The sequence below is a fragment of the Podarcis liolepis genome (assembly GCF_965112155.1).
Source record: "Podarcis liolepis genome assembly, chromosome: 2".
Lineage (NCBI taxonomy): Eukaryota > Metazoa > Chordata > Lepidosauria > Squamata > Lacertidae > Podarcis > Podarcis liolepis.
This window is the reverse complement of record NC_139555.1, coordinates 24674227-24700098: the sequence shown is the minus strand read 5'-3', so window position 1 is coordinate 24700098 and position 25872 is coordinate 24674227. Positions and strand designations below refer to the sequence as shown.

At 44.7% G+C, this 25872-nt stretch overlaps 1 protein-coding gene across 4 annotated transcripts in view; it reads left to right on the top strand.

The window, feature by feature from the left end:
• Nucleotides 1–9348: 9348 nt before the first annotated feature.
• The window catches only part of WIPI1 (WD repeat domain, phosphoinositide interacting 1), a 53349-nt gene continuing 36825 nt past the window's right edge, over nucleotides 9349–25872 (top strand). For 2 of the 4 annotated variants that reach the window (XR_014522648.1, XM_083490287.1), the window contains exons 1-2: nucleotides 9349–9657; nucleotides 23716–23798. Coding sequence is in view for 2 of the 4 variants with exons in the window: in XM_083490287.1 (XP_083346413.1) it covers nucleotides 9590–9657; nucleotides 23716–23798 (151 nt within the window). In the remaining 2 variants the exon portion in view is untranslated. Of the gene's footprint in view, nucleotides 9658–10680; nucleotides 10767–23715; nucleotides 23799–25872 lie in introns of those variants that run through there. The other 2 variants (XM_083490288.1, XM_083490289.1) reach the window with 2 other exon arrangements.

Sequence of the window (25872 nt, the reverse complement as noted above, 5' to 3'; positions counted from 1 at the left end):
GACGTCAGGACGCTCGTTGAGAAGGAGACGTGCCCTCCTCCTCCTCCCCCTCTTCTTTCTCTCTCTCTCTCTCTCCTATGCGCGAAGTCGGAGGGAGGGAGAGAGTGTAATAGATGAAACAGAGAAAGAAGAAGAGGTAGAGGTGCATAGCCTCCAATGTTTCCCGGATGAAAATCAGGACATCCTATTCCATCATCATCATAGAATCTTATAGAGTTGGAAGGGACCACGAGGGTCATCTAGCCCAACCCCCTGCAATGCAGAAATCTCAACTAAAGCATACGTGACAGAGGGCCATCCAACCTCTGCTTAAAAACCTCCAAGGAAGGGAGAGCCCACCGCCTCTCGTGGGAGTCTGTTACTGTTTTGTTTTGTTCCAGATGTAGGCCGCAGGCCGGGTCGTTCCCCACATCTGCTTACTTACATTCAGTAACTTGGGCTGGAATGTTATATAGACAGTGCTGGCATCCTACAAAGCAATAACCGAATGTACATATAAGACTCCAGCAAGCAAAATAAAAACCTTGTTCCACTCACCCACACGTTCGTATTCACACAGGGTTAGTGTTTACGACTGAGGAGCCAAGATCTCACCCTAGCCGTCAACAACCAGTTCCCAGCTCCCGCTTGTGAAGTGGTCAGACTCCCAACATGGGACGAGTGTTTGCTCCAGGCCCCAGGAATTGCTGCTACCAGGTATGCCTTCAGGAGCAGACCACATAGATTTTTGTAAGTGCAGACATGCAATATTTGTTCAGGTAAGGGAGTGCAGGGGTGGGGAACCTGTGGCCCTCCAGAAGCTGCTGAACTACAACTCCCACCAGCCCCAGCAAGCATGATCAATGGCTAGGGTTGATGGGAGTTGTAGTTCAGCAACCGCTGGCAGGCCACAAGTTCCCCTCACCTGCTGTATGGTATGACTAGACATTGCAAGAAGGGCTGTCTACACCTTTCTAAAGCCTTTATTTGTGGATAGAAGACTAAACTATGGATAGTGTTGGTAATCAATTTTGAAGAGTAACTGTGCGCTGTAAACATGAACTGCACAGAAGTGATGCATGGTAACTTTGGGATGAGGAGGGAAGCAAGCATTAATACAGAATTTACGACTATTGCTGTGTAAGCCTCTAAGCAATGACTTGTACCTCTCTGTTTTGTGTTTCTTTTTATGTTGTTTCCATTACTTCATGATACTGAAGAAAAAAAGAAACTATTAAAAAGTGGCATATTAAAACTGTTTTGGATCATGCTTTAAATAGAAAGCGTGGGAACTGTGAGGAAAATACCACAGTGATTCCCAGGAGGGATAGCGAGGAGGTATTTAAAGAACTCAGGATCTTTAAATTCTTCTTACTTCCACCGTGCCTATCTTTGCTGCTGAAACATCCAACATAGCAGTTGATTATACCAAGAACAAACTTAGTTGGTCTCTAAGATACTACTGGACATTTTTAATTTTTTAATATATATTTCGACTGCGTCAGACCAACACGGCTACCTACCTGAATCTAGAACCACAGTGTTGGACCGCATGTGACTCGGATACTTCTGGAGCACGGACTGGACACACATGCGGTCCAACAACAGCAGTTGATTGTTTGTCTCCACAAAGCCCATCTTTTCTGTGAAGCCTTAAGCTCTTACCTAGATGCAGGGTCAACCCAATACATTTTGGCACCTGAGGTGAATCCCCAAATTATGACCCCTCTCCCTGCCAGGGAAGAAAGGGTGAGTGAAGATCCACATCAGGAACAAGGGGGAAAGAAAGATCAACATCATGATCTGCTGCCCCTGGGGATCCTAACTGGACAACATGGCTGGGCTGGCTCTGCCTAGACTGATCCTAAACATGTTTACTGCATTCTTAGGCCTTTAAGCAACTATCAGTTCTAAGCACACTTCAGTATACATGCTTATGATTGCACTGCAAATATCTTTCAAATGTTTTATCTCAAAATATACAATATATCTTCAGACATACTTAAACAGACTATGTAATAGGGCACAGTTTCACAGCACCCCATGGAATGGCTTTCTCATTTCATTTGCCCAGTATAAAATGACTGAAACAAACGACAGCTATAAAGGGCTGTGGTAACCTTATGTATGGATCATTTCCCTAATTCTCAGTTTGTCCTAGTATGTCTCATATGATTTGAGTGAATATTATGAATCCCACCCTCTGTATATAGCTTTGATCTTATATTAGTACATTTTAAACATTGTCTTTCCTTACTAGCTTAGGCAATAGGTTCCCGAATGGTGGTCTTCAGCCATTAGTGCCTCACAAACACAATTCAGGTAGTCAGCATAAAGGTTATGGAACAGTTGGCAATAATCCACTTGATTTATTATTTCTGACAAATATTTTGACAAGGGATAGATTTACTCACAAATACCCATGGATCTCAAGTTTCTGGACTTGGAGCAAAACACACACACTCACACACATATAAACATAGCTGATGTTTTGTGTAAATCTGGTAGATTGAGAAACTTGTATTTAAAAAGCCCAGAAGGTGTAACAGGAAAGCCTGTGTCCCGGCAAGGCCTGCGTCCTTGCCAGGCCATAGCTCTCCTGACAAATGATTTGGTCTGGAGCCACAGTGTGGAAATAAAGGGTGAGATTGCCCGCCAGATACCAAGCACTCTACTATTAGACCCCAGTGTTTTTCTTACAATCCCCTTGGACACAGGCCTGGCCAGGACTGTCTTCCTGTTATATACTCTGGACTTTACAAGGCATCTCTGACCCTTACCTGAGCCTATTCCAGCTGAGGCATCACACACCTGCTTCCCAAGCTAACCAGCCCCACCTGGGCTATTTTGGGAGAGAGGAGACTGCCCACTGGGGAGTGGGTGGGTTGGCGAGGCCCCCTAGATTTAGAGGTCCTAGGCTTCAGCCTACTTAGCCTATACATAAGTCTGGCACTGATTTCCCCTTTTTAAAAGGGAAATTCCCTTATTCCGAATAGGATCCCTCGCAAGAAAAGGGAAAAGTTGACAGATATGCACTGACTGTTGCTGTGGCTGCTACAAACAGAGGGAAAGGGCAGATCCACACCATACATTTAAAGGACATACAGTGCACATTTACAGGCACGCGTCTTCCCCAATCATGAGAGCTGAAGTTTCTCTGTGACAGAGCTATACAGTAATTCTCAGCACCCTTAATAAACTGCAGTTCCCAAGATTCTTTGGGAGAAGCCACGTGGTTTGAACGTGTGTGATCTTCATTTTCAGAGACGATGGTTGTGAGGCCACGTTGTCACTAGATGGCAGCATTAATTACTTATTTTTAATGTAGCAACAGCTCTTTCTGATGGATCCACTGACAATTTATGATGCAAACTCAGATGAAATTTTCCACATTACACGTCTTTAGGTTTACCCCTAAGATTTTTAAGTATACAATGAAAAATATGAAGTGAGAATGTTACAAATGTGTAGAGCAGAGATTTTCAACCTTTTTGGGTCCACGGCTCCCTTGACCAACTACATTCTTTCTGCGGCACCCCTGTGGGGCTCAGGAGCCCAGTTACTTCACCCCTTGCCTGCAGAACTGGCAGCCTCTCACCCTTTTTCGAACACCCTCCTTTTGTGGAGTGTTCCTCAGTGTCCTCTCCTCTTCCCTCCCCTCTCCTCTCCTTGGAAGTCCTCTAGGCAGCCACTGCTGCCACCCGGTCTCTGAGCTGCCCACCCTGCCCCACAGAGAGGTGCCTCCTCACACAGCCCTACAAGGGCTTGGGAAGCACCCCCTGGCCAGTCCCAGAGGCACCATTTGCCTGGGAAGCTTGTAGCCAGGGTTGCTGCAGCAAACAACTGTGCAAGCCTTTGGGAGGCAGAGATGGGAGAGGACATCAGATGAAGGGAGGAAAGGAAAGAAGGAAAGAGGCCAGTGTTGCACCCCGGACTATAATTCAAGGCACCCTAGGGTGCCATGGAACACTAGTTGAAAACCACTGGTGTATTTGCTAGTGTTGGGATTGGTTTTAGCTCTCGAAGAAGTGTATGATTGGTGGAAAATCTGGATTTCCTGGCATTTTGGGTAGTATTCAACCAAGGTTTACTCATAGTAGACCCATTTCAATCCATGAACATGAGTAAGTTAAGGCCATTCACTTTGGTAGTGCAGCACCCTGCTTGTGGTTAACGCTTAGCTGGAATGAAATATTCAACGCAGCAATAGAGAAATTAAAATAATAATTTATTTGTCAGACAAATAAATGATAGGCACAGTGGTATATGGTTACCAAAGCTCTGCCCCCTCCAACCCTGATGGCCAGCACTTATATTTCCTCAGCCCAGCCCCCTTGCTCCTCCTTTGGCTGCCTCTGTCCAATCAGCCTGGTTGAAATTCCTATCGGCTGTTTGCTAGAACCAATCATAAAAGATACACCCATTTCCTATTACCTTTTATGGGAGACAAAGAGCTATATTTCCTTCTATCCATAAATGGCAGACAAGTAGCCATATATCTTACATTTGCCTCGACAAGGCACCTTAATTACCAGATCACCTTTTGCCCCTGTTGCCCCTGCATTCCAAAACAAATGGCTAAAACAAATGGCTCATGGTATTAAATTCTATCTAAACAGAGATCTTGGGTTCACATTCTCACACATCATCAATGAAATAAGAATCTAACATAAGAATCTGACATTTCTTACTTTCTAAATCCTTTGCATAATTACATTAAGCCAACAAATCTCATACATAACATAGATAGAAGAAAAGGCCTTTGCAAAGTAAAAAAGGAACTCAGTAAAAACAGCTTCAAAAGAAGCCTCTTCAGTTTACACCCCCCTTTCCCAGCCAGCTGCTTTTCCCATTAGCTCTTCCCAAAATTTATTGCCCTTTAACTCTCTCAGTATACCTTAAACCTTAGGAAAATATGGCTAGAGTCTGATGGGAGGCACATGGTATTATTTTCTGTTAAACAATAAATCTTACTATTTACCAACTCTTAATTAGTGTTTTTGCAGCTTGATCATATTCTGTAATATGTAGGGTCAGTGTAACATTTGCTCCCAGCCTGTAATTCCCTTTTACAACTTTGAGAAACTTGTTTCCTGCTACTGCTATAAATCAGGGAGGCCCTTGTTCGGGAGAGCAGGAAGATAAACAACTGCCAAAGTACTTATCCAGCTGGTTTCTGCCTGGCATGAAACATACAAACATTTGCAAATATATCTTTAAGCTCATTTTAAAATACAGGCCTTGATCAGATGCCTCATTAGGTCTATCTATTCCAAGTCAAACTTAGTTGAATACCACCTATAATGTACCCGAAGTTCATATCACAGAATGGACGTTGTGCTGGATCTTTGGTCAGAGGTTCCATAAATTAAACACAAAGATACTTTGGGAATCCAGAATCTTGCTTCAACAGTGGGTAGTGGTGTGAATCTGGGGTCACTCCGTAGTAGCCCCTCAAACCTGGTTGCAGCAAGAATGAGGCTTGACATTTGTTATGTCTGTTCAGGACTATACTACACCCCCATGTGGCAGCTGAGCGAATAAAATAAAAAACGACAACTCCTGTTTATTTTACAAATTCATGCTGCAGGAAGCTAAAATCAGGAGCAGGAAAGCAGGGGTGGTGATCCTGGGGAAACTCAGCCAGATGGATGGGCGGGGTATAAATAATATATTATTATTATTATTATTATTATTATTATTATTATTATTATTATTATTATATTAATATTATTATTATTATTATTATTATTATTATTATTATTATTAGCTCCTGATTTCATCCCTACCTGCTGCTTTCAGTTAAATTTAAAATATATGGAGGAGTGATGGAATACAGTATAACGAATTGGCAGTCTTAACCATGAAAATTAGAGGTCAAGGAGAGGCGGTTTTTAAGCAGGATTGGAAATCTTTTGTAGAATATATCTAAAGAGTTATTGTAAAACATGTAAAAATGCAAGTAGGATTTGAATGAATAACAGCAGCAAAGTATGTATCTGGGAACAAACAGAATAGATAGGGTATACTTATAATATGCAGCAATACTAGAAAATATGGGGAAACCATAGGGGGATGGAAGTCAAATGATAAATGAATCATAATTGGAAAATATATATTGTGTATTAAATCTGTAAACTTTTGAAATTATATATATATATATAGAGAGAGAGAGAGTGGTACCTCTGGTTACAAACCTAATTCGTTCCGGAGGTCCATTCTTAACCTGAAGTACCACTTTAGCTAATGGGGCCTCCCGCTGCCACCCCCGCGCAATTTCTGTTCTCATCCTGAGGTAAAGTTCTTAACCCAAATACTACTTCCGGGTTAGCGGCGTCCATAACCCAAAGTGTTTGTACCCCGAAGTGTTTGTAACCTGAGGTACCACTGTATATGGGGAGGAAAGCCACAATTGCCCATGGGGTGAGCACAAGACGATCTCCTCTAGGTCACTGCTTGCCAGCTCAGAGATGGCAAATGAACAATTTTCAACCGCAAGGTGGAGGAAGAGCCCAGCCCAGAGCCCAGTGGGGGATAAGCAGGTAGACCTCAGCAGGTGCCCAAGGATGCTACGCACTGGCACTGACCTTGAAACTGCACATCACATGTAGCATGGCCCCGGAGGTTGGCACAAAGGGCCTTATTTAGTTATTATGTAGAAGAAGGAATTTCTGCAGGTGTAGTTTGCATGGCTCCTTTGCAACCCATTGCCTCCTGAATCTAACACCAAGTTCTCACAGGCAGCAGATGAAGTGATGAAACCTGTCGTTTGTGCCACTCTAGTCTACAAATGAGGACACAGGAAGTTGCCTTATATGGAGCCAGGTGACCGGTCCATTGAGTTATAGGATATGAAAAAACATTCCCACATTTTGAAAATTAGCACATCAGGAATAAGGCTGGGCAACACCCCTTCTCCTTGATACTAGTTTTCTGTGTGCAGGGATATATTTTTTATGGAATAAAATACGAATACCTGCTTGCTACCTGAGATGGTAAAGCCCAGGCATAAATTTACCATCTGATCAGCTGCTTTTCAGAACTTGGCCCCAGTCTACCCTTGGTCTTTGCCAAGTTTATGGCCAAAGAACAATTAGGAAATGGATTTCAAATTTTCCTTCCTCTTCTGCTTCCCCACACATTCACTCTGCAAATTTTTGTAGTTAAGGCATAGTAAACACATTAAACATTATGCCAGTTTGCATAATTTATTCAGAATTATTTAAACAGCAGAGTTTGGTAGTTCACATTTCTTCGTCTTTACATGCTTCTACCTCTGATGTGGTCCGATTATGATAGCTAGATAGATGGATCTGTGGTCCTCTAGTTGTTGTTGAAGTCCATCTCCCTTCAGCCCCAGACAGGATTCACTGTGAATCACTTAACTTCACTCATAAACATAACTCATAGGGGGGGATCCCTGTTGCCAAAGCCAGGCTTTCAACCTCTGCTTTAATTCTCATTTACTATGTTTAGGTAGTGTGCAGTCTAAATTGATGCATGCTGGCTTAGAAGTTCTGCCAAGTTCAGTTGCTCTCAGATAAACACACACAAAATTGCAGCTGCAACCATGTTCACATTACCTGGAAGTAATCCCATCCTATGCACATTTGCCCTATGACTGCTCATTGGATGAACACAGACTCACTTTTTGTGAAGGTTAACAATGCAGTTCCATGTGTGTGTGTACTTGGAATCCATGTTCATTCCATGAGTGGGCCAGTCCACTTGAATCTCTGGCCACTGTTACTAAATAGCTGCTCTGAGCCTGGCTTTAGATGGGGAGGGCGGGATATAAATAAAATTTTGTTATTATTATTAAATTCATCTATGTGTGCTGTGAAGCAGTGTTCCCACCTATTTTGGCACCTGCTGAACAATGACTGTTGTTTCTGTAGACAGTAAAATGAATGTCCTTTTTCGTAATACTACATAGTACATAACTTTACCCCCAGATCAAGGCTGCAGTCTTAACAATAGCTGTGCCAGTGCAGTGCAATCACTCCAGCTGGAGTAGCAAATGTGCAGCAAGGCTTGGAGGAGTCGCTATATGTAAGCCTGACATGGGTGGCCCTGTGGTCTAAAACCACTGAGCCTCTTGGGCTTGCCGATCAGAAGGCCAGCAGTTCGAATCCGGAGTCGAGATGCAGGAAGATTACAATTTGTGCATCTTGATATCAATGAAAGCTTATGCCACTGTTGATGTATCTAAGGAGCCACAGGACTCTTTGCTTCACCATAACAGACCATTAATGCTAGCACCATTCTGTAATTTATCTATAGTGGTTTTATTTATGCCCACAACAGTAAGTAAGTAAAGGTAAAAGGTAAATGACCCCTGGACAGTTAAGTCCTGTCAAAGGAGACAATGAGGTGTGGCGCTCATCTTGCTTTTCAGGCCAAGGAAGCCTGCATTTGTCCACAGACAGCCTTCCGGGTCATGTGGCCAGCATGACTAAACCGCTTCTGGCGCAACGGAACACCGTGACGAGTGCCAGAGCATACGGAAACACCATTTACCTTTCAGTTGCAGCTTGCACTGGTATGCTTTCGAACTGCTAGGTTGGCAGAAGCTGGGACAAAGCAACGAGAGCTCACCCCATCACGCAGATTTGAACTGCCAACCTTCGGATCAGCAAAAGCCCAAGAGGCTCAGTGGCTTAGACCACAGTGCCACTACTGTAAGGAACACAGAGTTGAACTGGATGCACTCCTAGGTAAGGAGGTACTGGATTATAGCCTTTGGTTGCAATTAATTGTTTTTAATTGGTTTATTGACAACAACATAAGTTTTTAAAGTTTGTTGTCTCACTGTGTTTTGACTTGTTGGAAGCCGCCCAGAGCAACCGGATTAACCCAGTTAGTGGGCTGGCATATAAATAATAAATTATTTTTATTAATAATAAAAGTGCAAACGAAAGGAAGTGGGAGGAGAAAAAAGTAGAGAAACTAAAGCATAAAGCGTCATTAGGTTGTATAGTAATGGTTAAATGGTTTATTCTACAGTAGTCATTCCGCCCAAATCAAGGAGGTAACGGGCTGCCCGTTTACAAAAACCCAGAGCCGTAATTAGAAATAATCCCTTTAAAGCAGAAACAAAAGAATGCAGCGTGGAGAGCTGAAGCGGGCCCCAGGAAAAGGGCGGCGCCCCGGGGAGCCTGCAGCTGCAGCCGCCGCCAGCTCATCGCTCGGCGGATCACCTGCCGCCCACTTCTGACACCCTTCCAGGCTGATGCAACCACCACAACACAACCACGTGGCTACCGTCAGCTGTTTCCACCTCGCCGGCCAATCGCTGCCGGCCCTGTTGGCGTCATGGGCGGGGCCTCGGCTTGCGACCGAGGGCTTCCCAACCCGTCCGACTCGGGGGGCGGAGCTAAAGGCGGCCCTTCCGAACCTTCGCAGCCCAATAGGAAAGCTCGGCCTGGAAGATGGCGCCGCCCTCAGGCCGGCGGTCACTGCGAGGCTTGTTGTTGCTGCTGTCGCTTCTGCCGTGGAGCTGTGACTGCGGAGTGGGGGGCGGGAAGACTTAAGTCCGGCAGGGGAGATAGACGCCGAACCCCGGCGAGGGGCAGAAATCGAGGCCGGGGCTTCGGCGCGACCTCCGTCCATGGAGGCCGCCGGCGGAGAAGGGGAGCCGGAGGCGCTCAGCTGCTTCTCCTACAACCAGGATTGCACGTACGTGAGTGGGGAGAGGGCAGAGTGGGTCAGGCTCCCCTTCCCTGCCCGTCCCCTCGCTTCCACCCCGGGGAAAGAGGGAGCCCAGCCCAGGGAGCGAAGCCATCCTCTCCTCCAGGCTGCCCAAGGCGGGGAAGGGACGGCGGCCTTTGGGGAATGCGGGGACGCGGATAATAATAATAACAACAACAGAAGAAAGGAAGGGAAGAAGGGGCGGGGTCGTGGAAACGGTGCCTACAGAATTAATGGATACCCGGTTTAGTTTGGAGATCTTGTTAACAGCATCTTTGGATTATTCCCGCTCTCTGAGGTGCGCTAAAATTAGGGTAACGTGGGCAAAAAGTTAAGTCTGGTGTGTGATGGATAAGCTTTTCCCTATCGCCACACTTCCCCACGAGCTGTGTGGATCCCGACCTTTTTTAAAAGTCCCAACAAGTCGAAATTTACTGCGCATAGTGACCAGTTGATTTATTACTGCGTAAATTTTGGACTTTAGGTCTTCAGTACCCATCATTTTCATACGTGTTTAACTGCATGTTTGCCTGTGTTATAACCATGACTTGAGGCATCAAGCAAATATTAATGTGGAATTTGTGTGTGTGAGAGATACACAGACACACGCATACACACACAATACATACATATACATACATATATGTGTGTGTGTGTGTGTATTTATGCATATATATATATATATATATGTATATAAGTATATATATACCCCACATTTTCTATTATTTACAAAGTTATTAAGGTGTTTTTTTACTGGAGATGTAAGAACACCAATCATCTGATTGCAGGATATTGCTTCATAAGCTATTGCAAATTATTCTAAGAACATAGGGTTACACAAGCAGTGTTTAGATATAATCAGCTGTGAATTGCTTGAATCGTTTTGTTCATGTTATAGTGTATCAGTGGGATGGCTGAGCTTGCAGGTCATTGTGGAGTTTGATGGCTGTCAAATATGGTCTCAGGTCACTATTGACCTGATACAACTGTATTTCATCTTCATAGGCATAACTGCTGAAAAGCCTGTCTCGCAAAATTATGTACCATGAAATGGCATCAGCACTTGTATTGCTTCACCAGCAAGCTCAGGATACTTGGTAATAACAGAGTAATTTTGGTAGCATGAATCCAAAATTCAGATAACCTCACTTCCAAATATTTTTCCTTTGAGGTTCTTATCGCATGATAATTCAATGACGACTTTGTGATATCAGCTGCAAATGGGTTCCACACCCACTCAAACTTTTGTGTTTCTTCAGCAGAAAAGTAGTGGGAAAAGTTTAACTAAGCAAACTTAGTTATCCTTGGCTAAAAGATTAAGTCTCGTGACAGATTCTGTGACAGCTCTCCACAAGTGCCTCTCCATCAGAACTGAGCTGTAACACTCAGAATAACTCCCTATATAAGCATCTCTTGGCAAACTGTCACTGAATTTGCCACCAGAGAGTGGTTACCAAGTTCTAAAATGTATGGATTGAGCCTTTCTGACATTCGGTTACAAATGTAAACACAGCATTATAATATGCCAACAAAAGAAAAAGTTGTAATAGGTATCATCATACCAGTTTACAGGATTAAAAGCAATAATTATATTGGGTTTAGGTTTAAATCCACTTGCACAAGCTTTGTGACCCGCTTGCAGATCACAGTCTACAAGTTAGGAAACACTGCTCTGGGGTATGAAGTTGAATGTGGTTAGACTTTGGGTTGCTCAGCATTGTGAATCTATATAAGCTAGCTTTCCACCAGCTCAAGAATAGCTTAGTAATTCCAAAAGAACTGAAGCCAAGCCCCAAAGCCTGGCTTTCTCCTTTTATCACTCTCCAGCTCTTTGTGCAGTGGCTGTGATGATGCCTTTTCATTTTCTCCTCTTCTGTCCTGTACTTGCCTTTTGTAGCTTATCCCGTGGACCAAATGAAAAGGAAAGGCAATCTTGTTTAGCAGGAAGGGCAACAGGAAATGCCACAATGGTGTGTTCACAGTTTAAATCCCAAGTATGGTTTCAGTTGTCACACTTCTTAAAAATCTAACTGAAACGATGTGCACTGATGACAGACAGTAACGGACTCCTCCTTGATGAAGGATGCTTTAAACTGGAGATGGGGAAGCTGTGGCCCTCCTATAACTTCCTGAACTGCAACTACCATTGTACCTGACCATTGATGATACCGGCTGGGGCTGTTCGGCCCAATCGCCGTCTAAATCCGGCCTACCTTAGGTACGGGAATCAGCGTGTTTTTACATGAGTAGGATGTGCCCTTTTATTTAAAACGCATCTCTGGGTTATTTGTGGGGCATAGGAATTCGTTCATCCCCCCCCCCCAAAAAAAATATAGTCTGGCCCCCCACAAGGTCTGAGGGACAATGGACTGGCCCCCAGCTGAAAAAGTTTGCTGACCCCTGATATAGAGAGCCACAGGTCGTTCCCCCCCCCCCCCGGTTTTAAAGGAAAACTATTACAGTGGTACCTCGGGTTAAGTACTTAATTCGTTCCGGAGGTCCGTACTTAACCTGAAACTGTTCTTAACCTGAAGCACCACTTTAGCTAATGGGGCCTCCTGCTGCTGCCGCGCCGCTGGAGCACGATTTCTGTTCTCATCCTGAAGCAAAGTTCTTAACCTGAAGCACTATTTCCGGGTTAGCGGAGTCTGTAACCTGAAGCATATGTAACCTGAGGTACCACTGTATCCCTTTGGCAGGGCTTAAACTCTTGTGCCTGTTACTATTGGGGTATATAATCCTGTAGGACCACATATTGCAATGCATTAAACGTTTAGCATATCTTTCTTTTTACTCTAGAATGTGTGAGGCACTTGTCCATCTTTTTACTGCTTGTATGCTTTGGAAACAAGATGTAGGGAGCCATGGTTGGCCCAGATTTCTGAAGTGTGCATTGTGGAAGCTGGACGCTAACGAGTTAAGCTTTTCCCATAATGCCTCAGCATTCTGACGTCACTTTTAGAAGCTCGGGAGGAGCTTCGGCAAAATCTGCCAGTCCCACCTTTGTACTCTGTGGGGAAAAGACGCAGTCTTGGCATGGCTGAAAAAAGTCCTGGGAAATCCTGAGAAATGTCGGAATAAATGCTGTAAATAGACAAATCCTGGACTCTCTATGTGTTTTGTCTGGAACGTGACAGTTTACACCGCTGTGTGAAGCTCTGTTGAGCCGTGACTGAGTGGCACAGCTGATGGAAGCGCGCCGGACCGGTCAGTAATAAAACGCTAATCGAGGTTCGTAAATCAATTAGCGGGGGTCACGGCTAATGACCACAAGTCACAGGTTATGGACCCATAAATTATCGCTTGTAAATCTGTCACGGAAGCTTTGATCTGCGGTGTCGAGCAGGAAGCACGGTCGGAGGCAGAAGCAAACAGGCAGGCTGCAAGACGCAAAGAGTGCCTGTGTTGCTGGGAACTGCGAAAGAGCTGAGGGCAGCTGAAATATCGTTTCTCCACGAAGCTGAGGAGCCAGAGGAGCTGGTGTGTTTTTGTAAGTACAGCTTGGGGCCCCCTTGGGAGAACGGAAGGAGATGGCAGACGGCCATGAATCATTCTCCGTGCCTTTCAAAAAGTTAAACGGCCAAAATTGGGGAGAATGGAGCAGAAAGCTGAAGGCCTGGCTGGTAGCCAAGGGTCTGTGGGACGCGGTCTTAACGCCTCCACTGCCTCAGCCAGCTGCCGGAGCTGCAGCAGCAGCAATTGCAGAGGCGCATGCTTCGCAGAGGAAAAATCAGAAAGCCCTGGGAGCTATAGTGCTCAGTCTGGAGGGTTCACAGTTGCCCCATGTGGAGGGTTTGGACACTGCGCGTGAAGCTTATGCTGCTCTTGAAAGAGTGCACCACAGGACCACGGCTGGTGCTAAAATCCACACCACCAGGCGTTTGTTTGAAATGAAGCTGCGTCCAGGTGGGGACATAAGACAGCATGTTACAGAGATGCTCTCTGTGTTTAATGAACTGCGGCTGTTGCAGGTGAACTTTACTGATGAATTAAAAGTTTATATTTTGCTAAGCTCTCTGGACAAAAGTTATGACAATTTATGTCTAACTTTGGAATCTATGAGTCCGCAAGATCTGACTTTGGCTTACGTCACAGGGCGTTTGGCCGACGAACAGGAGAGACGGCTCAGGGAGAGCAAGTCTGGCGCAGCAAACTCCACCGGGAAAAAGGGGGGGGCGAGGCAAGATGAGAGCTTTGTTCAGGCTTTTGCAGCTCGTCGGTGTTACGTGTGTGGTTCTCACAGTCATTTGAAAAGAGACTGCCCACAGAAAGGGAGGGCAGCTGGACAGGAAAGCTTCAAGGACACATACCATGGAAATCAGTCGGGTTTCCATGGGAACCAGTCTGGGAGAACAGGCCAGCCTGGGAATGCAAGAGGAGGACGAGCAAAACAACGTGAGGAGTCGTATCAGATAGCAGCGAGCATGGCTTTGTTCGAAGACGGCTGTGTGGAAAATTCCGAGTTTCATTTTCTTATAGACTCAGCAGCTAATCGCAATTTGATTCCAGAGACACCTGCTGTCGAGAGGTGGAACTGCACGGCAATACCTGCCGGGAAATCTGTACTGTTTGCAAATGGACAGAAAGCAAATCTGACTAATATTGTAAATCTGCATTTTCGTATTTTGCAGGAAACGCTGGAGTGTTGTACCGTTCCTGGGATGCACCACTGTCTTTTATCTGTGCCGTATTTACTGAAAAAGGGATTCACGGTTTGTTTTCAGGGTGATGTGTGCACAATCTCCAAAGGAGGGAGGATGCTTGCCAAGGTTAAAAAGGGGCAGAATGATCTTTTCATTCTTAAAACGTCTCTGGAGGGTGATGGGAAGGTTGAGAAAGCACAAGCACTGTGTACTGAAATTCCCACTCATGTGCAATGTGCCCATATTTGGCATGCTAGGACGGCTCATAGTTCAGTAGAAGAACTACAGGTCCTGCCAGAAGTTTCAAAAGGGTGTAAGATTTTAGAATGTGGACATGATGTAAGTTGTGAAACGTGCAAGCTGGCAAAGATAAAAGGATGCGGTTATCCAAAGATTGAGAGGATAACCACTAGGCCTTTTGAGCAAATTCACATAGATTTGTGGGGTCCTGTAAAGGAACCAAGTCTGGGAGGGTCAAGGTTTCTGCTCTTGATGCAGGATAATTTTACCCAGAATTCCTGGACGCATGGTCTTAAATCCAAGGATGATGCAGCACAGCTGATCAAACGTTGGATTGAGGAGGTGGAAGGAATGTTTTCCACCAAAGTGCAAGCTGTCACAAGTGACAGGGGAGCTGAGTTTGCAGGTTCTGCTTTGCAGAAGTACTTTCGCAAGAAAGGAATACGTCACACAGTGACTGCACCCAATCAGGGGGGGAAGGCAGAGCAGATGAGTCAGGCTCTGGTTAAAACTGCACAGGTGTTGCTGAAAGATTCTGGGTTACCTCCAAGGTTTTGGTTGGAGGCAATCAAGTATGTGAGCTTCACCTGGAACCGCACCTACAATTCCATGGTAGGGGACACACCGTTTGGGCTGTTGCATGGCAGGAAACCCCAGATTCATTTTTTGCGCAGGTTTGGATCGCTTGCATCTGTGTCACTACCTGCTGGTTTGCAGGGGCCAGATGGATCCAGGTTCCGAAAAATGATCTTCTGTGGGTATGAGCCAACAGCGAATGCGTGGAAGTTTGCATTTCCATCAGGTGATCAGAGTAAGTTACTGATCAGCAAGCACGCTGAGTTCTATGAGCAGGATGAAAAGTCAAAAGCTGCTCACAAGCGTGATGTTCTTTCAGAATGTCTTTCTGATTCAGAACAGGAAGATTCTGAGGAAGAAAGGGAGGTAGAAGAAACTGAGTCTGATGATGACGATCAGGGAACTGACCAAAGTCAGGAACAGGAGGAGGTATCTGTAGTTTCTCCACAGGTTAAGAGAACACCCAAAAGCGAGCCCAGTTCTCCGGTAAGTGTAATGGAGAAGGTCCGAAAACGTTTTAAGTCTGAAGGGGAATCCCGTGAGAGTGAGGACACAGGTTCTGGTGGCAGTGAGTCAGAGGTAACATCTGAGTTTGTGCCCAGAAGATCTAGTCGCTCAACGAAGGGAATTCCGCCGGAAAGGTACCAGGCAACAAGTGCATGGGCCTGGTTCGCACAGTGTGATTCTGGGAGTGTTGAAGGGGTTCAACAGGTGCCTGGGAAAGATGCTGGGAAGGAGCACAAGGCAAAGAGGAAGGTGTTGAACTCAAAAGGGTCTCGTCAGAATGTGCTGATGCAAGGGGGGGTGTGGAAGCTGGACGCTAACGAGTTAAGCTTTTCCCATAATGCCTCAGCATTCTGACGTCACTTTTAGAAGCTCGGGAGGAGCTTCGGCAAAATCTGCCAGTCCCACCTTTGTACTCTGTGGGGAAAAGACGCAGTCTTGGCATGGCTGAAAAAAGTCCTGGGAAATCCTGAGAAATGTCGGAATAAATGCTGTAAATAGACAAATCCTGGACTCTCTATGTGTTTTGTCTGGAACGTGACAGTTTACACCGCTGTGTGAAGCTCTGTTGAGCCGTGACTGAGTGGCACAGCTGATGGAAGCGCGCCGGACCGGTCAGTAATAAAACGCTAATCGAGGTTCGTAAATCAATTAGCGGGGGTCACGGCTAATGACCACAAGTCACATGCATGCAGTGTAGAAGAAATGTAGCTACCTTTGTATGTTTTCAGGATAGAAAGTGGTACATCCCAAAGTACTAAGGCATGCCTGCATCTACTGTAATATATGAAGCAGTTCTTGGTGTTGTGGAAACGGGAATTGGCACAGATTGGTGTTTGTTTTTATACATTCCTCTGATGCAGGGTTTGGCATGGTACTCGCAGCAGCCTAGCTAGCCGCTCGGGCACCCGGGGCTGTGCACCCCAGACAGGGCTAGTTGCCTATGGGGGCGGGGCAAGCCACCCATTGGGCGAGGCGAGCTGGGGCAGGTGCTAGCCACCTCCCCTCTGCTGGAGGGTGGCTGTGGCCGGGAGAGAGGTGGCAACTGGGGCACCCCTGCAAGCCGCGCACCACACATATCTCATCCCGCATCCCACTGGAGGGCGCCCCACAGCCCTAGTGCTGCCCATGGACCCCCTCCGCTACTGGGTATTCCCCTTGTGGTCACAACAACCCCTGTGGTTCTATGAAAACAAGTTTCTGGTCTTCATGGTTGCAGAGAGAAGTTTGATTCTTGAATGTCAAATAGTGCTCAAGAATGCAAACGAATGAGAACAAAATATCCTCTTTCTCTTTCCCACACCAAATCCAACCCATCCATCTATCTATCTTTATATAAAAAAATTCTCTCTCTCTCCAGGGTCTTTCAAGGGTTGTAGCAGTTTCCAACTATGGAAGTTGTTGAACAGGCTCCAGCAACTGCCGTCTTGCATTAAACAAGTTACAATGTGATTTTTCCGGTCACATTAATCATGTGCAATTAAGGTGCAGGATGAGTCTCCTGTCTTCACTGTGCTTCCATTGTGGTGGTTAGTGCTGTGCAATAAATCCTGAGGAACTGGTCATTGCCTTAAACAGGATGTGGAGAAAGGTGAACTTGAGGTCTGACATCTTATCACTTTATAATTGGGGGGGGGGGAGGGGAGGGAAGCAACCTCTGAGCCAGAAATATATTACTGTGAACAGGAAATATCTTTGCTCTGAGCCAAAATGCAAGAAACAAAGGACATTGAAGGAAGTCATCAGGGAGCATGTTTCAAACAAACAAAAGGCAGAAGGCTTTCATACTGGTTGCTGCCTAATTGGTCTATGAAACACTTTGCCATAGGGCACAGTGAATGAAAGTCAAATTAGTTTAACACATGATGTGACACATTCTAGGTTCAGATGTTAGGTGGATTGGGGGTGTTTCCTGCTGTTTAGGGGATCTGGAAGTGAACACCAGTGGAGGGATCATTCCATACAATGCTAGAGATGGATTGACTATTAGTGTGAGCTGCTGTTGCAGTTATTTTGTTTTGATATTTAAACCATACTGAAAAGAATATAAACTGTGGGCAAATTAAAGGGAGCACAGATGGATTAGATTCTTAAGATGAGGAAGGGAACTCTAAGAAAAGGCATTGCCTTGTTGGATCAGATTAAAGGTCCATTAATTCAGCAGTCTGTCTTCAATACTGCCCAGATCAGTGTCTCTGGAAGTTCAAACTATGTCACAGAGAAGCTAGCTAACCCCTGTTTGTCTCCAGGCATTTGGTAATTAGAAGTTTATTTCCTGTGGTCACGGAGGGTCAGAAAAGCCAGTCATGTGACGTGGTATGTAAACCCTTTCTACAAACAAATCATAGGTTAAATAATTTTCGGGCAAAATGTGTAAAATCTTGGTGGAAGCACTGTCTTCTGAATGGGAAAGACTCCTTCTCTTTGGCATAGGGGCACCACAAATTAAAAGTCTCTTGTGTCTGCCCATCTGGCTTCCAGATGCGCCTGCTTCAGGACAAATTAAGGTTTCCAAGGTGAATTAGAGCCCAATAAACTAGGCTGGGCTTCTGCATGAGTACGCTCATCGTTAGATGGAACAACCCTCTGCAACATCTGCCACATTCGGACATCATGCTAAGCTTTCAGTCCTTCATGAGTCGGAATGTGTGCAAGTGGCTTTCACCTGCATGTTGTTGTTTAGTCATTTAGTCGTGTCCGACTCTTCGTGACCCCATGGACCAGAGCACGCCAGGCACTCCTGTCTTCCACTGCCTCCTGCAGTTTGGTCAGACGCATGTTAGTAGCTTCAAGAACACTGTCCAACCATCTTGTCCTTTGTTGTTCCCTTCTTTTTGTGCCCTCCATCTTTCCCAACATCAGGGTCTTTTCCAGGGAGTCTTCTCTTCTCATGAGGTGGCCAAAGTATTGGAGCCTCAGTTTCACGATCTGTCCTTCCAGTGAGCACTCAGGGCTGATTTCCTTAAGAATGGATACGTTTGATCTTCTTGCAGTCCATGGGACTCTCAAGTGTCTCCTCCAGCACCATAATTCAAAAGCATCAATTCTTTGGCGATCAGCCTTCTTTATGGTGCTCAGGATATACAGAGTGTTCACCTGCATGCAGCCCCTTTTTGCCACTTTACTCTTCCCCTTTGTGCGAGTAGCAAAAAAACCCCACCAGGATTCCAAACATAATAATAGATTATTGTTCAGTCTAAACCTGGAACTTATGATTAAGAGCTTCCAAATGAGCCAACTTCAAAGCCCTAGTTTAAATCTTGCTTTTAATCCTGGCTTGTATGGAAGCGCTCAACCATAGTTCCCAGTCTGGACAAATCAACAAACTATGGTTAAAAGAGTCGAATCCTGATATGTTTTGCAAAGCAGCAGGAGAGGGGCTGCATGCAGGTGTACACTCTGCATATCCTGAGCTATGACTGAAAGCTTAGTGTGATATCCAGGCATGACCAACCTTTATCTTCCTTTTGATTCAGTTTTCTGGGTTCACTATTGGAAGAGACAGCCTTAGTCCTTCATCATAGATGTGGGAATTTGTGTGCATGTGTGTAGTATAAATCCCATCTTGATTTTCATAGTGCTTCCTGTCTCAGCAGTAATATAACCTGGCTCACTTTCGTTCCCATTTTACAGATGGAGAACTGACTCTGACTTGACCAAAACCACCCAGTAAAGCCATAGCAAATGGGAGACTTAAAACCTAGACATAGCACACTCCAAAGCTATGCCACAGCATCAATGTTACTACTGCTATTTGAATCTTACTTTGCATCTGCTGAGTGCTGTATAGTAGTCGTTGTCTTCTTCTTTGGTGATCACTCCTAGCCGATTAAGATTGTCTTCCATAAACATGGTTTTAACAGTGAGTCCATAAGTGACAGTGGAGACCAATTCTGGATCCACATGTCCTTCCACAATGGGGAAATAGGTTTCCAGGCGGGAGTTGATCATAGTGAGGGTTTGCCAAATGTGCCTTAGCAAGTTTCCCCCTTTCGTCCTGGGTTCGAGTGTCTTCAAAGCCCATGATACTTTTGGTAAAGGCTGTTCTCCAACTGGAGCGCTTGCGGGCCAGTGTTTCCCAGTTGTCGGTGTTTATACTACATTTTTTTAGATTTGCCTTGAGAGAGTCTTTAAACCTCTTTTGTTGACCACCAGCATTATGCTTTTCATTTTTAAGTTCGGAATAGAATAGTTGCTTTGGAAGATGATAATCAGGCATCCATATAGTATTGGGGGAGGGGAGCAACACAACCCCTAACTAAAAGCTTTAAAGTCTACAATGGATGGAGAAGATAAAAGTATAGGAAGAAGAGGTCAGGACAGTTTACATTTTAGACGTGGGTGAGAAAGGAGAATCCGGTAACTGAAAAAGTGCATGTGAGGAAAGCCTAGAAGAGAGTCAAAAAAAGGCTTTGCTGAAGAAGTGGATTGTGAGGAGGAAATTAAAAGAAAAGAAGCAAGTGCTTCAAAAAATGTGAAGAAATTGTTCCAGGCATGAAATACCAGGGCAGAAGGTAAGAAGTTGCAAAATGAGACAGGGAGTGTCATCAGTAGCAGATGAATTTTGCTCTTGTCTAAACGTTGATGGTCCTGCTCCCATATTTGGAGCGTCAGTAAATGAACGTGAGGCATAGCTAGTCCCTACCTCCCACATAACTTTTTTAAACTAAGGACCCTTCTGTTACTGATTCCATTCTGTGCAGTACCTAAGATCTACAGCTTCTAATAATAGAAGTAAAGCTACCTCTGCAGCCCTTCATGTGAGCCGACGTTTTGGAGGAAATTTACATAAGATAAAATTATCCATCCTGGGCTGTGCCATTTTAGACTGCAAGACAAAGGCTGAATGTTTGAATGGTCCCAAACATAAAAATTCCTGTACCTAAGGGCAGTAGTATGAGGGGGATGGCTAGACTGGGTAGTTTGGGGGTCAGAAGGTTTCCCCCTGGCAGCTGGGTTTCCATGTGTAGCTTTTCTTGGATATTGGGGAAACATTCAGAAAAACAGCCCTCTCTACCTGCCTGGTGGAATGGTTGTATGAAATTAGGTTTTTTATAGGTTGTGTCTAATCTTAGTACTCTTTGCCCTAACAAATGCTAAATAACAGAATGGGGCTGATAAAGACCTGAACTCAGAATACGCTCTGACTTTCTGGGAAACAGAATGGTGGAACAACACCCCTTCCCTTCCTGCTCAGATAATTCTGAGTGATAGCTTTCACAATATACCCAATGTCATCAGTATCTGGCAGCCTCCCTTGTTATGCCATTCTAGAACTGTGTTTCTCTAGAACTACTTGAAAGGCCATTGCAGCATTTTAATTCTCTCTTGTGTCACATTTCCTGCTTTACAGGTTTGCTTCTCTTATTTATATCTGATTCATGCCTGCCAGGTTGCAAATTGCTATATAATGGTGCCATTCAGATCCCAATGGAATTGTTTGTCCGGGGTTTGGGTTGCTGGTGTGCTAAAGATCCAGTGCACATTTATTCTGAGAAGTGAAGTTGCATTTATTTTTGTGCCTACCTTTCACCCTATTGTGAGTGTAAAAAGGCTGAGGACTAGCATAGGTCAGTGGCAAGTCTTGAGTGGGGGCTTTGGGATTTGAATCTATGGCCAAGTGGGGAAATGAGGATTATGGAAAAGATCAGCAGTACCTGCGTGTCACTTTATATGCACGCACACAAAATCTCTATGTTTAGAAATGTAAAACCAGGTAGATAAAGAAGTATCAGCTAAATTATATTGGAAGTTAAATGTAGGTTATTTGGAAAGAGACAGAAAGATGTCTCTTAACTAATATACAAATGTAATGCCTGTGTTTTATAGTTTGGGGTAGGGGAAGTAACAAGGAAGCGAGCTGCCAAACATTAGAGGACAGCATTTTGCCTATTTTGCTTTCATTACCTACCTGCTTGGGTTGACTCTGAAGCCCAAATTTCGCCTTATTCCAGTAAGTATCTCTATCAGTTAAGGGAGCAATCTGACTCACACTGGCTAGCCAGCTGAGGTGCCTCAGGAAGCTAAGTCCTGCTCTGCCAGCAGAGATGGAAGTAGGCTAGCAGGTCAACATCCCACTAGATGTCCTCTGGCCCACATGTGGAAAGCTCTGCTGGAATAAGAGTTCCCATTGGTGGAGCAGGGAGAAACAGTATGCATCTGTGGTGGGAAAAGAGATGTCACATCCTAAGCCTCTTTGTTCCCTTGATATACCTCTGGAACTAAGGTGCTGGGGTAGTTAATTCCCTGCCCACAGTGAGGTGGCTGGGAGAGGATGTGGCAGTTACTCTGCCAGCAGATCTTCTCCTTTCAGCATAGTCGATGTAAGGTAGGATTTCTCTGTTCATTGGATCCCATTGCTATCACTACTGTGTATGACATCTTCAGCCCTGGGATGGGGAAAATCTTGGTGGGATTGTAACCATGTCTACTTTAAAGTAGGTGCTATTGAGTTCAGTGGGGCTTACTCCTAGTTAGGCATGCTTAGGATTGCCGTCATAGACTCTCTGTTGACAGATTAACAGTGTAATCCTATGCATGTTTAGTTGGAAGTATATCCCACTGTATTCATTGGGGTTTAGGATTGCACCTTCTTATGCATTTTGTTACGCCTCTCTTCCTCAGTCTCCTAATTGCCTACTCATTCACAACTTCAACCACTAGTCAGGAAAGGTAGGAAGATTAGCTTGCATATGTCAATATATCCGACAGGTGTGGGAGGCAAAGTAGAAAGTGTGCTAGTTAGCAAGTGTGTGTATATGTGTGAAAATTTGCTTGTTGAGCATTTGAACAAAGAGCGTTGGAAGAAAACTGATAGGGGCGCTTGTATGTTATACGCAAATGTGTCGTCTTCATTTTAGGTTATTTTAAGGTAATCACAAATGAAACATTGACATGTACAACTGCTTAGATCAAGCAAATCAGCATGACAGCAGTTAAATGTAATGCTTTGTACCTGCTGTGTGTACATTTGGCAGGGCAAGCCAACTGTTGCAGAACTGTCATCTGATAGTTTCATTGGTCACGTAACTACATAATGTGCAGGCACAGGGTTATTATGGTCTGATAGCACACAATTCTGCAAACTTTCTGAGGTTGAGCAGGCCACTGCCTTTTCAATTTCTGGATGGGATGCTGCCTATGAACGTAATATACTTGAGAGCTCTGTGTACACTTCCTTGAGCTCTGTGGAAGAAAGGTAGGATATAAATGTAATAAATACGTATATGTTGAGCAAACTAGCCTCCTTCTTCCAGTGGAGAACGGGCACAGGGGCTCACCACCTGTGGTCCTCCATTTGATGCTGCACTACATTACTGATGATTGGCCATGCTGTCTGGAACTTACGGGACCTATAACCCTACAGGTGCCACAGCTGTGCTTCAGGTTTTTAATCCACAGCTAAAGCAAAGTCTTAAGTACCATTTGCTGCATCTGGTTGCATTCAGTCTCATTATCATTGTCTCTTCCAGCTACCCACCTGCAGTTTTAATTTAGATTGTATGCTCCTTGGAGCAGGGACTTGTCGCTCCACTCTTTTACTGCTCCTTAAATTATGTATAGATGACTTACAAATCTATACAAATAATAATGGCTGTGATGTGTGTAATGTTTGCACATCTGCTTGCTACCCTGTATCATATTAAGTACAGATGTGCTTCTGCTTCCTCTCCCTAATACAAGCCCTTATTATCCCAGGTAAACTTCTAAAGTTTCTTAATTTTCAGCCTTCCAGTTGGTTCTGCATGCTCACGGGTTAGTCTCTCGTCATAGTATCCCCGCTCCCTGTTCTGAGTACTTCCACATCTGGGTCCCTGTTGGCTTCTTAGGGCTTGGGCAGTGTTGTTCCTTTCTCTAAGTCCTCCTTGGTTTTTGTGAGTAGCTTGTAACCTTTTAGCTGAGAGGTAAGATTTTTAGACTTGTAACCGTAGGCACCTTTCTGAATGAGTTCCTTAACCCATAGGTCTCTTCCCTAATCTTGCTGTCAAACCCATCAGATCCAATTTTCCTATTGCCAAACAATCCTTCTGGTTCAGAATGTGCCAAGCTTTGACGTAATCAGTGCTTATATTATCTTTTGCAGTTCCCTGGCTATTGGAACCAGAACTGGGTACAGGCTTTTTTCCTTGAGTTCTGTGGAGCAGCTGGATCAGGTCCACGAAAGCAGTAAGTCCATTCTGTTTTGATACAACAAAATATTGGCTGATGACAGGCATTATCCTGCATTACAGCACTTTAATCTGCCTCAATGGAGCAATTCCATTTTATCATTCCTGCTAGAAAACAGATGGCATATCTTGGCTGCAGCCTTGCTTGTGTTCAAACTGCACTAGATGCAGCTGCGTTAAAGGGACAGTTGCCCACAAAGACAGCATAAAACAGTGGTGGAGATTCTTCCTTGTTTTGGACACCAGTATGAATCTAAAGCAGTCTTGAGCCTATTTGCATTAGTAGTTCAGTCCCAATCATTCCGCTGTGAGTTGGAACAAATTAAATGCACAGCTGTGCAATCTTCACTGACTTGTGGGGATCGAGCAAACGTTTTCAAATATCCAGAGCTGTATCTCCAAAGTAAAAAGGCGTGATCACTACTGGGAAAACGCAGTTGTGTGTTGCAGTAAAGAGTCTGAGAATTTAGGGGGCGAAGCTTCGATGTGAAACAATGACCTTTTTATTCCTAAAGACAGTCCAGCTGGCCTGCAGTAACTTATGTGAAATCCGGATAGCTCAGTTGGTTAGACCATGGTGCTGATAATGCCAAGGTTGTGAGTTTGGTCCCCATATGGGACAGCTGCATATTCTTGCTATTGCAGGGGGTTAGAATAGATGATCCTCAGGGTCCCTTCCAACTCTACAATTCTATGATTCTATGTTACATACAGATCCAGAATGTGATCTTAGTGGGTCCCTTGAAATGCTTCCGTAGCCATGTGGGAGCTCTTCCATAAGTGATGCTGTTGAGCTGCTTTTTTAAAAAATGATCAGCTGTATGTGTGATTTGAACTAATATTTCAGTGACCAGATCAAAAGCACAGGGATCAATCACTGGGATATCCCACATGAAATATCCCCTGCTGCCGCCCCACAAGTAGAGTGCCATGGTCAGGATATCCAGGATTGACCTGCCCCTTCACCCATTTGGCTCATCATAGGCGACAGCAGAGAACTGGCTGCAAACATGCCATTGAAGCTCAAGACCTGCCTTTTGTCAGGCATCCTCTTCTTGAAAGCCTTCAAATAAAAGATGCTTGTTGTCACCTCAACTCTGCCTCCTCCCACCCAATGTTGAGCGATATAGATGGGACAGTTTCCTTCTTTTTAACCCAAGCCTATCATTCTGTAGTTTAAACCCATTGCCTTTTCTGTTGTCCTTTGGTGTATGGCTGGTTCCCCTATTGCTGATGGTAGGCATGATCAAATGGCTTTATCACTTTAATATCAATGGAAATTATATAAATGCTGAAATGAATGACTTAAACATGTTTACCCTTGGCTGGATCAGGTGTTTTCCTCCATATATTTCAAAATTGCCCACACGTTTTTGCTTAATCTCGCTGCCACACACCCCTGCCCCCCGCAACCTTCAAGCCTCCTTTGCTCACAGTTCAGTATTTCCATGAGGTCATCGCAGAGAGGAGTAAAGCTGTGTTTTCAGGCACTTGGAATATTATGTTCCCATTAACAGCCTAAAGTGGCCTTTGCTTTGTATGCCACAGAACCACATTCTTCTTGAAGAGCTCGTAGTCTCGGGCATGGTTCGGGTTGCAAACGGGGAGGGGAAATGATTTTATAAAGCGCACTTAGAAGTGCTTAAACAAGATTAGAAATTCAAAACAAAGGGGCAAAGATCAGCTTTCCATTTAAATGAAATACACATCCTGCGCTGTGGTTGCTGTCATTAGCGTTTCACTTTAAATACCTCTTTTAAAAAAGGCTTCCATTTGGCTGCATGCTGTCGTGCAACTTAGCAACACAAAGATATACATTTGTCAGCCAAGGTCTGCCCAGTTATTGCAGGTCAGTTTAAAACTATGCTGAACTGTGTCCTTGGGTAGCACTCTGTGGCCAGATTGTGACAATGTACTTCAGGGCAACCTGACCTGCCAGTTTTTTTTGTGTGTTTTTTGAGCCACAAGTAAATCATTCAGCTGCACCTTCCACAACACTGCTGAAATCCCACCTCGCCTGTCTTTTCCTGCAGTCACAAATACGGTTGATGATAATTTTTCTCTTCAGCTGT